Source organism: Podarcis melisellensis (genome assembly GCF_964234715.1).
Source record: "Podarcis melisellensis genome assembly, chromosome: 6".
NCBI lineage: Eukaryota > Metazoa > Chordata > Lepidosauria > Squamata > Lacertidae > Podarcis > Podarcis melisellensis.
The window spans coordinates 60816721-60827682 of record NC_138538.1 but is presented as its reverse complement, the minus strand read 5'-3'; the positions used below and the strand labels follow the sequence as shown (position 1 = coordinate 60827682).

The following is a 10962-nucleotide window of genomic DNA, read 5'->3' as shown; positions in this document are numbered from 1 at the left end:
AATTTGTTGTTGACAAAGGACAGCTGGACATACAGTGGTACCTCGGGTTACATATGCTTCAGGTTACATATGCTTCAGGTTACAGACTCTGCTAACCCAGAAATAGTACCTCGGGTTAAGAACTTTGCTTCAGGATGTGAACAGAAATTGTGCACCGGCGGTAGCAGGAGGCCTCATTAGCTAAAGTGGTGCTTCAGGTTAAGAACAGTTTCAGGTTAAGAACAGACCTCCGGAATGAATTAAGTACTTAACCTGAGGTACCACTGTATAAAGGGCCCCATTACCTTCAGTAGCTTAGGGCCTCAGCAAACTTAAATCTGGCCCTGGTGGAAGTGTCTGTTAAGCAGAGCTTCATGGTGTAAAGCAACACACGAGGGCAAAATGGCAGAGGAGGCAAAAGTGGAACTGACACACCATGGCTTTCCCACACATAGATGACCCAAGGAAGAGATGGGCAAGATACTCTATGCTTTCTGTGGTATTTTTGCACAAATGTAGTTGAGGAATAGAAACTTTCATCTCCATTCTGTTGCGCCTTGTTGAACACAGAAGTGTGTGTGCATGTTGTGTGCATGAGAGTACTTGTGTTGTGCATTTGAGCCTTGAGCTGCTTAAAAACACACCTGAGAGAATACAAGCACATGCATTGGTGTAAGGTAAAATATTTATACCTGAGTTGTGACAGAGTGTCAAAGCATGCATAACTGCATTTTTGGTATGGGCCACTGGCCAATTTAAAGTTTATAAATTGTGGCCTTCCCCCAGTTTTCAAAAGCTTTCACATTTCATCCTTGCTATGATTTCCCTCGCTTAGTAGTTTATTGTAGTTTTTGTCGTAAGCTAATGTTGAATGAAATGTTTGGATACAAGTGTGTCATCTCTACCCTAAAGGGGATGTAGTATTAGTCATAAAACAAGATAAAACTACTCCTGTAAGACTTGCTTCTTTAAATCATTCTACTGGCCATTAATTAAAGTAATTAAAGTCAGTGTGTGCCAGTAACATTTGCAAAACTATGTTCTCAACACTACGGCCTTTCTGCTTTAAAAGCATTTTTGCAAATGCAGCACCAGAAAGTGGGTGCTTTATTTCCATGGGACTGTGATGAAATCTGGATGCAATTTCCAGATAAGGAAAAGGATCCAAATTCTGAAGCTAAATCATATAACAGCCAGATTCTGGATATAAAATACTTTTGGGAGAGGTATGAACAGAGTGCAACTACACAGGGTGGGGGTGGGGAAGAGGCCAGCAATTCAACAATTCAAAAAACAAGATGTTGTCACAGGGCCTAAGCAAATATAGAGCTCCTGGGATTAACTTTGCAACAGACTTCTTTTGCAGATATCCCCACCTGCATGAGCTTGCTTTTACAGATCTAGTATATATCTATATCCTCTATATCTCATGGTGGTTATACTCCCACATCAGTGGCAAGATCCTGCATGCTGTTCTGTGTTAGAGAAGCTTTTTTAAAAAGCAAAGATGGAGAAGTGAAAATGAATTCAGACTTTTTTTCTGGACACCTAATATTTCAAATATTCTGCAGTTGCTGTTCAGAGGAATCTCTCAGGATTCAAACAGGAACATAAATTGTTCTGCTGGATTCCTCTACTTTAAAGGTCCCTTGTTAATTCACATCCAGATTCATGTAAAGATTATATTTTATCTCACCAACCCTTAGCACAGCTGTGAGTGCAACAGCTCTTGTGTTTGTTTGGGGGGGATTGCATTTGATTTTGTATGTAAAAGCTTTCATCTCACGTTTCTTTCATTGAAATTGCATTTGTTTTGCGTTTCCTTCATGTGCTCATTTTGTTATTCAGTATAGTTTCAAATCTCCATTGAAATCTCCCCTCCCCCTTTTTATTTATCTATTTATTTTGTCCATTGCTACACTAGAGCAGATATTGGAAGCCACCACCTAACCCCTCAGATGTCATCATGCAACATCATTCCGTTGCATTTTCAGCAAAAATTAGTAGCCACCAATGGAAAATGTGATAATTGCTGCAGCTGATGCCATTTTATCTTCCCAGGTATCCCAGAATTACCCTGTGTTGGAAGCTTCTGGGGAGATGGGAGGCTGCCAAGAGCAGCTACTGCTTTCTGCTCTGCTGCCAGCAAAAACATGTAATCCCCACCCACTGGAAACCTTTAACAGTGCTTCCATTCTTCCATGTTTCATCCTCTGAGCATTGGGATAAATGTGATCTGGACCACTAGTTGTTTAGTTTTCCATTCATCACAAAACATATGCACACCCCTAGATGCAATTCAACTGTAATCTGTCAGAACAGTTGAAATCCTGCTACTAAACACATGCATATTTAGCACTACTGGAATAAAATGGACAATTCCACTCAGAAATGAAATTGGTTTGAAATCAGTTGTCCCACTGCAGACATAAAGATTATTTTGATGATTCAAGGTTGTTCTTCTCAGAGACCAATTCAATACATAGTCTCAATGTGTAGTGTCTTGTATTTTCAGCATTTCTTACTACCTCAGTAATATAAATGTTCTTACTTTTTCAAGCTCAAACAAGAATATGATTGGGGTATATCGACTGAATGAATCATCTACCCTCATAAAAATATGAAGCTATAAAAATTATTGCAGAAAGTTGCAGCTGCCCCATTGTGAAGTCAAAGGGTTTGTAGGCCCACAGAGAGACCGGGGCTTTGGTGAGTGATGATCCTTAGCGATTGAAGATCCAGCCAGAAGACAGACCTTTTCTGAGAATCAATGGATGTGGTTTTATGAGTAAGAGCTGCATAACCGGTCTCCAATATCATTAAATCTTTATGCTAGCAGTGCTTTGCATGTGCAATGTAAGAGAATGTGACTGCTTTATTTCCTGTTGATGGAGGGAAATATTTGGAAAGGGAGGTGGGTAATTGTGCATACAGTGTTTTATTTATTTTTTCTTGCTCTGGGCATCACACGTATGTTCTGAATAGGCTCTTTAAGTATTGTATTTGTTCATTGTTTCTGACACTTTCTTGAAGAGTTTCCTTAACCAGCTTGCAAAGCTGAAATGGTTGCTAAAAGTGGAATACCACTGAGCCAAGCAATTAGTATTTGTACAACCCACATAGTACTCTCTGGAAATTGTTGAATTCACCTTAGCCAGTCTTAGCCAGTCTGGTCAATGGTCAGGGATGTTGGGAGTTACAGCCCAACAACAACAACTGGAGAGCACCATACTGGCTATCCCTGCTCTAGGCTGTAGTCCACACTCCCAAGGACTTCCCGGTTCATGGGTCAGTTGGTTAGTCAGTGCATTGATCCAGCTGAGCTATGTGAAGAAACAGCCTGCCAAAATAAATGTGCAGTTGGTAAAGTTGTTACTAGTGAGCATGCTGTTCACACATACCCATGAGTTTTGGAATGCACTATTTCACTGTGTATGTAACATCAAGCCTTAACCCCTGCTTAAGCAAAAAGAGCCTGTGCATACAGCTTCCATTTTGTTCATTCCTCCAGTGAGCAAACAAACCACGTAGTGGCTGGCTTAGCATTAGTGGCTGGCCCAGGAATTGTTTCTCCCAAACAAGTTACAATTGAGATTTGGCTTTAGATTGTGGTTTGCTTGGAGCTAAACAAACCACAAGGTTGGGTCAGATGTATGTAGTAACAACTAGCCACTCTGTGGTTTGTTTGCTCACTGGAGGAAAAGAAGTGCAATGCGGGAGACTTTGAGCTGCAAGCACCAGCACATAGCTTGTACACAGCATAATTTGCTTAGCTATAGCCTATGGCTCCGTGTTGCACCTGAATGTGGCCATAGTGTCCTCAATTTTATTGCTAGCAGCCTCATTGTTCCTAGGGGCACAACTGCAGTGTATAGTGACTGGGCTGATAATATAGTGACTTGTGAAAGGTCACCCAGTGAGCTTAATGGTTGACCATCCAAACTTAATTCTACTCACTGCATGAATTCTTTTCTTGAGCAACTAACAACATATGTGATAACTCATAATTGTCTATTCAAGGGGTAGCTAACTTGTGGCCCTCAGGTCGCTGGAGTCCAGATCCCACCAGCCAGCATGACCACGGTGAACAGTGATGGGAGTTGATGTCAAGCTACATCTGAAGGCCCACAGATGCCCCATCCTTGTTTACCCCATTGAATGCTTAAATGCAGAACTGGGTACAAGTATAGCTCCAGGTCCAGCAAGAGATTTGGTCAGTAAGTGTACAAGTCTTCTCGCATGTATTTCAAAAATAAAATCCTATTTTGCTGGTTTGTCAGATCCAAGAACCATGCAGTATTCAGACCTGTCACGTTCATTGTCATATATTTATTTTCAGTCCTTAACTCATTGCAGGGCAATTCCCAGTTCCAGCTGTGATGCTTGCTTTGTAATAGTGCCCCTCTATTGAATCTTTGTGAAAGGTAAGGAAACTATTAAACTGTGTGAGGTAACCTTTAAATTAGCTGCTTTTTTCTGTTAGCAGGATTAGACAGGATTTTGTCCTTTAATTTCGCTGTTTTTCTGAACTTACATTTGCATCTCTCAAGCTTCATAAGGTATAGTTTAAAGTATTCTATTTCATTTATTTGAAGAAAGACGAAATGATTAAAGTGTGAAGGTTTGTGACATTTCTTCCTCTGTACGTCCAAGTTGCAGAAACCATATTTTCACCAGAGTTTGCAAAATGTTGATTCTTTAGCAAAGGTTCCCCCGACCCATATTATCCAATTGATAGTGTTGAACTGATTTCTTGTCTTCATTGGCTCCTTTGTGAATTCCTGTTCCTATTTAAGTGTTGTTGTTGTTGTTTTTTAAAAAAAGCACACAACCTGTACCTTGTGCAAGAAGAAAAAGATTTGATAGTTGGCATTAACAATTTTTCCTATTGCGCAAGACAACTGGCTCAGTTTTTCCTCAGAGCATGGTTTTCACTTTCAGTATTCTATATTTAAGAGACACACAATTGGCTTGCATTTTGAAGATGCTTAAAGCATCCACAAATTAAAATATGAGCAATTTGGCTTGTCATTCAGAATACATCTCATGAGAACTTTTGATCTGTTTAGCAATAGTGACTAGAACAGTAATAATAACAGTAATAGAAGAGCCCAAGGGGGCTTTTGAATTGTTTTTCCTCAGACAGGAGTCTCTTTACCTCATTGCATGGCAAATAACTCTGGAAAATGACGGGGAAATTTTGTAGAGTCATGAAAGTAAGCAGTACACAGAAAAACATAAAATAGCCCACTTTGTGAGATTGATCTGGGGACAGTTTGGGGATGGATGATGATTAACAATAGTCTCAAATGACTAATAACAATAGTCTCAATTGACTTATTGTATAAGGAATGCTAGCAGGATGTGGCACTTAATCCATCTGAGATTTTCAGAACATTGATTATCATTCCGAAAATATGCATGTTCTTCTTTAAAACCATGTTTTAATAACCAGCAGCATATAATAATCAGAGTTTAATATCACTCTGGTGGTGTCTGAAATACAAAAATGCACTGAGCTTCTGCATAAAGTAGTCTGTGTTGCTACGTTTACATGCTTACCTTAGTGCAACATCCTCAATGAGTAGATTAATAAAGTAATACAGTAATCAAATGCATGCAATGAAAACAAAATATGTATTAAAACATTGTCTAAATGTCACCTTGTATATTTTAAAGACATATCCACGTAGTTAAAAAATGAGAAACAGACAAGAAATAAAAAGCAGGATGTATTTTTCACTTCTGCTATACAAAGACAACATTTTTGTGCAAAAGATTTTGAAAAAAAGTACTGTCAAGTGTCTGAAAGATTTGTGTATATAATCCATACAAAAATTATTTTAATAAAAAAGTCTGAGAGGTTGTAATTTACACAGTATTTTTTCAAACATTACAGTGGTTTCAAAATAATCCAGATTGATTACACCTGAATAAAATTCAGTAATAAAAATGCAATTTTCTAGTAAAAAGTTAATTCTAATTCACATTATTTGAAATGACATACAAAAGTTATCATAGAAAATTTCTAAAAAACTGTTGTGTACAACTGATGGAATGTAGGCTTCCCATTTCAGGGTTATCACTACAAAAGCTATTTATTTTACTTGAAATAATAAATATTCTTGGGAAAACTGATTGTCTGTTATAAAATAAGAATTTAGAGTTTTCTTTAATTAAAGGGTTGCATAGCAACAAAGGGATACAAAAATTCTATTGCAACTACAGATATAACGTCAAGAAGTATAATTTTCACTCACTTATCGTATGCAGTTCCAAGAGGGTTCTATCGCTTGTCCTAGTTTATGCATGAGTTTAGACGTATCACTAGACAGAAACCGTTTACATACTCAAAACTGAATATGTCTGAACAAAATCCTTGTCTAAAAAGGAATTGTCATTTTGATAATATCTTGCACATCCACTACACTTCTGATTTGTGGATGCTGTTTAAAGGGGGGAAATAATAAAAGTCAATGCCCAATGTGTGCCATTAGAATGAAATGCAAGCAAATTTATCATGGTGTTTGGTTTCACCCTATCTCTGGATCAGGTACTTGTGTCTTGTGGTGCCCTCAAACCACATTAGACCAAAAAAGAGTACAACTTCCATTCTACAGGAGCATATTTAATCGTCCTCAACATTTGTCTTAACCACATTCATCCATAAAAGTGACCAATATTAAAATGGGTTTAGAATAATAAGATTGCTGAGACAGAAATTACGGAACTGTGATTAAATAAAACGTATCACAGTTAATTTTCTTTTTCACTCTCTCTCTCACACACAAATTTATTTCTCCTTGGTAGCTGTAAAATAAGGGTTCACCCAAGATATTGAGTGTAAACTCCATTTTTGAAAAATACGGTTGGCACCTCTTTATCCTGTTAAGCACAAATAAACTTCACAGAAGATACTTATTGCAAATATCTCTTTATACAGCCAGAAGAATCTCCAATAAAATATTTGAATATAAATCTCCTCTAAAAACGTTCTATATTCCATATTGTAAATAGGTTTATTTACAAAAGTCTTGTTTATTTACATCTCTGCTGAAATCACGGTCTCATTATGTCCATGAATACTGGAATCTCCTAATAGAGATGTCTGTTTGGAGTCAATTCTGTAGGGTTTTTGAGTTTTGTTTCCAAAAACGGTTATACTAATCCCACTTGGATGACTCTGCATAGACATATGAGACAGCAAAGGAATATTTGCATCCTGATTAGATCCTGAAGAGGGTAAGCTAGTCACGTGCCCAGTGCTGGTAGATCCACTTGCACTACTTGGTGAACGACTCTTTGGTGGAGGACAGTGCTGAATTACTCTGGGTGGGCCTGCAGGCTGGTAGTGAGCAGCTGGGAAAGCAGCATATCCAGGAGGAATTGGATATCCATTTATAGGAATAAATCGCTGGTTTTGAGGTATTGGTGGGCCAATAAATCCAGCAATTTGGCCTTGTGGTATACCCTGTGCTGGAAACATGTAGTTAGGGTACCTAGGGTTACTCAGGTTGCTAACTGGGCTTGCGCTGAGAGAAGTTGTCTGAGTGGTAGCATTTCCACCAGAAGGAGTAGTAGAACTAGTGTGACTTGACAGCCCCTCCCAAGAACGCAGCCTAGCATGGATATCTTTAAACCTTGGTCTCCGAGATGGCAGCTCATGCCAACATTCGGTCATTAAGCTGTACATTCTGGGAGGGCAGTCTTCAGAGCATGGCAAAAGTTGTCGCTTCCTAACCATTTCTATGACCTCTTGGTTACTAAATCCATAATAGGGCTGGAGACCAAAGCTGAAAATCTCCCACAGGACAACACCAAAGGACCAGATGTCTGAATCAGAAGAGAATTTGCCATACAGAATTGCCTCTGGGGGCATCCAACGAATGGGTAAGAGGGACTTGTTTTGAACTCTGAAATAATCTGCAGAGTAGATTTCTCTTGACAGTCCCAAATCAGAAATCTTCACGTGGAGCTGTTCTCCAATTAAAATATTTCGAGCAGCCAGATCCTTGTGAACAAAAAAATGACTTGATAAGTATTCCATCCCTGCTGCAATCTGGACTACTACGTGCAGAAAATCTCCATGATCTAAGCTAGATTTTACAGTACCATCCTCATCACTACTGCACCCAACATCTGAATGTGGTGATCGCATTATAAGAAATTCATGCAGGTCCCCTTGATTCATGTACTCAAAAAGCATGCAGACTGGCTGCTCTTGAGTCACAACGCCAAGAAGGCAAACAATGTTGGGATGATGCAGTTCTGCCATCAGAGAGGCTTCCTGCTGGAACTCTGCCCACTGTTGTGGATTGTTGCAGTCCTTTAAGGTCTTAATTGCAACCAGCTGAGCATGGTCCATGCCTGGTAGATAAAGGTGTCCCTTGTAGATTTTGCCAAAGGCACATTCACCCAACTCTTCCATAAAACGGACAGCAGATAGAGGCAGCTCTTTGGCTTTGCTCTGTTGGAAAGAAGACGACATGTCAACAATAAATTTGGATGATGGCTAAAATCTCAGTGCCATACGTCTGATACTGTAGGAGGATACTATAACAAGAGTGGTGTTGCAGTGGTTTTCAAGACACCCCTTCCCATTTCTTTACTTTATAGATACAGAGTTAAAAATAATTCCATCATAAAGCATGTGAACTTCAATGTTTCCATTCATGAAGTAGGTGACAGTAATTGAGCGGGGAACTCAATGTTCAGGACCTTTCGGAAATTAAGTTTTCCTTTACTTGAGATCCTTGCTACTCTCACTCCAATTTTGCCAAAGCAGTATTGCAAACAAAAGAAGAAAAAGAAAAGGGGAGGAGCAGAAAGCCCCAATGCACTTTATTATCATTTGAAAGTGACACTCAGGACTGAATTCTAATTTTCCTAACAATTTACAAATTTTAGATAAATACTGTGTGAATTAATATATCGCAGAGGCATTTAAACAAGCAGCCAGTTGACTGTGCAGTGATGGCAGGAAATTAGCTGTATTGTTGAGACACAGATGGTTTATATTATACAAATCCTTTAGGCTAAAACTTGTTTAGGTCTGGCATATTGTAAATTATATTTTAGTAATGAAAGTGAAATGACCTCTGTCTGACCTCATGCAGGATTGTCTGTTTTAACCAACCTAGTGGAAAAGTATGAAAGAAAATGAAGTCATAAAGTTTTGGCAGGAAAGGGGTTCATTTTAAGTTAAGCAGTTATAAATCTGCTTAGTTTTTGTTTGACGGGTATTTGTCATATGGTGGTGTACAAAATGCAAAGAAGTGTAAAACACATATGGGGCACCATGCCAACGTAAACCAAGTACAAAGGAAATTTGTCAGGGGACATTTTATCTCTATCAGTTGCTTCTATTAAATGAATGACAAGAGCGGACACAATTTATGATATTATACTAAGCATGTAGCAAGTGCCTTGAGTTAGGGATTACTCTGTAGTAAATGTGCTTAGGATGGCAGCCTAACAGTGCAGTCTTATACATAGCCACTCACATGTAAGTCTCACCAAGTCCAATGGGACTAAGCTCTAAGTAAATGAGTACAGGATTTAGTCCCATGTACAAAACTGGGAATTTGGTTTATTTCTTGTTTTTATTGAATCAGTTAGCATATGTCCAAACTCAATGCAATTTTATATTCACAGAAGAAAGAATATTTTATGGAGTGGAAACAATTGTAATATTGTCCTACTAGTATTTGTGAAATGCAGTCAGCTGGGATTGACACATCATTAGGAAAACTATTGCACCCAAAAGAGCTGGAAGAGACCAAAATAGCAAAGGTTCTTTGAACTAGAATACTAAGTGGAAACATTTCTCTTTTATGACATAGGCATATAAAGTAGATTTCACCAACAATACCTTTGGTTTATATGCATTCAGCATAGACATCTCTACGTTCTGTCCTCTGACATGCTTAGGCTGCCTTTGCACTGGAGGCGAAGAAGACTTCTGGTTGTTGCGGCAAATACAGATGAAGAAAAATAGTAAGGCAATAGCCAGGGGAATTGTAACACTTGGCACCAATATATAGAGGATTTCCATTTTATTCTTTTCTTTGGAGTCTTTTGTGTCTAATTCAGAAAAAGAGGGGCGGGGAACAATGGGAAGAAAAGCATAAAATCTCATGCTAAAGAATGCAGTTTTGTACATGAAATAAAACACAAGTTTTGGGTGCCACATGAACTGGTTCTGATGACTGTTCTATTTCTTGACTGAGCAACAATAATACCAGATAGTTGTGTGCTATTAAGTTTGAGTGCCGTTCATTTGAAGGCACTTCGAGCTTCCAGTGGATAGCCACAGATCCTATTTGGAAAAAAGCCAGCTAAATCCAAACCATTATCATAAGAATTTATTCAGAAACCATGGGGTGTGAAGTGCACTTGGAGGGACGTTTTTTAAATCCCCAACAAATAATTATATTCACATTAGTGTTGGATTTCTCTAAAAGGCCTGACACATGGCAAAGGTATTCTTTAGGAAAAACTTGACAGCAGATGACAGAGAGTTGCGATAACCTGGACCAAAAAGATAGATACCCACCCAAACTGGTTATGGTTGCCCTGTAATCAGATAGATTAGACATTAAGAAAAACAAGAGCTTAGTGCATAGTTAATTGTTTTTGTAATGCTGTATTTTGGCAGAGCAGCAGTTTTGCAGCTCAAAACTGCCTTAATGGGGTGAGGGGAACCAATTGTTTTCTCTGCGGAGAGTGGGTTTACGTAAGTAACATCACAAAAATGTCCATCTGTGGTGCCAATGCTATAACCCATAAATGGGCTACGTGCCTCTCAATGCCTTCCACACACACAAAAATTGGCTGAGACTTTTTGATTATACTGAAAAGTTGCCAACATATTTGGGAAGCCAGACAGGTATACAATGCCTTGGCCAAACCAAATGGGGTGGAATGTTTTCCATATCTTTTCAGAAAAAGCCACATAGATAATGTATACTATTTCAGAGAGCC

At 38.7% G+C, this 10962-nt stretch overlaps 1 protein-coding gene and 1 long non-coding RNA gene across 5 annotated transcripts in view; one reads left to right on the top strand and one right to left on the bottom strand.

Moving 5' to 3' along the window:
- The first annotated feature begins 160 nt into the window (after positions 1-160).
- On the top strand, positions 161-10050 carry LOC309372362. 2 transcript variants are annotated; one of them, XR_014169452.1, is made up of 4 exons: positions 161-4196; positions 4319-4403; positions 7758-7869; positions 9910-10050. It is a non-coding gene; the product is annotated as an uncharacterized lncRNA (long non-coding RNA). The 2 variants fall into 2 exon arrangements; XR_014169453.1 differs by having other exon boundaries at positions 9822-9962.
- The window catches only part of ROR1 (receptor tyrosine kinase like orphan receptor 1), a 163520-nt gene continuing 158256 nt past the window's right edge, over positions 5699-10962 (bottom strand). For all 3 annotated transcript variants that reach the window (XM_081915708.1, XM_081915706.1, XM_081915707.1), the window contains exons 8-9: positions 9851-10062; positions 5699-8446 (exon numbers count right to left, since the gene is read on the bottom strand). In XM_081915708.1, coding sequence (XP_081771834.1) covers positions 7022-8446; positions 9851-10062 — 1637 coding nt within the window. In that variant the 3' untranslated portion in view covers positions 5699-7021. The remainder of the gene's footprint in view (positions 8447-9850; positions 10063-10962) is intronic.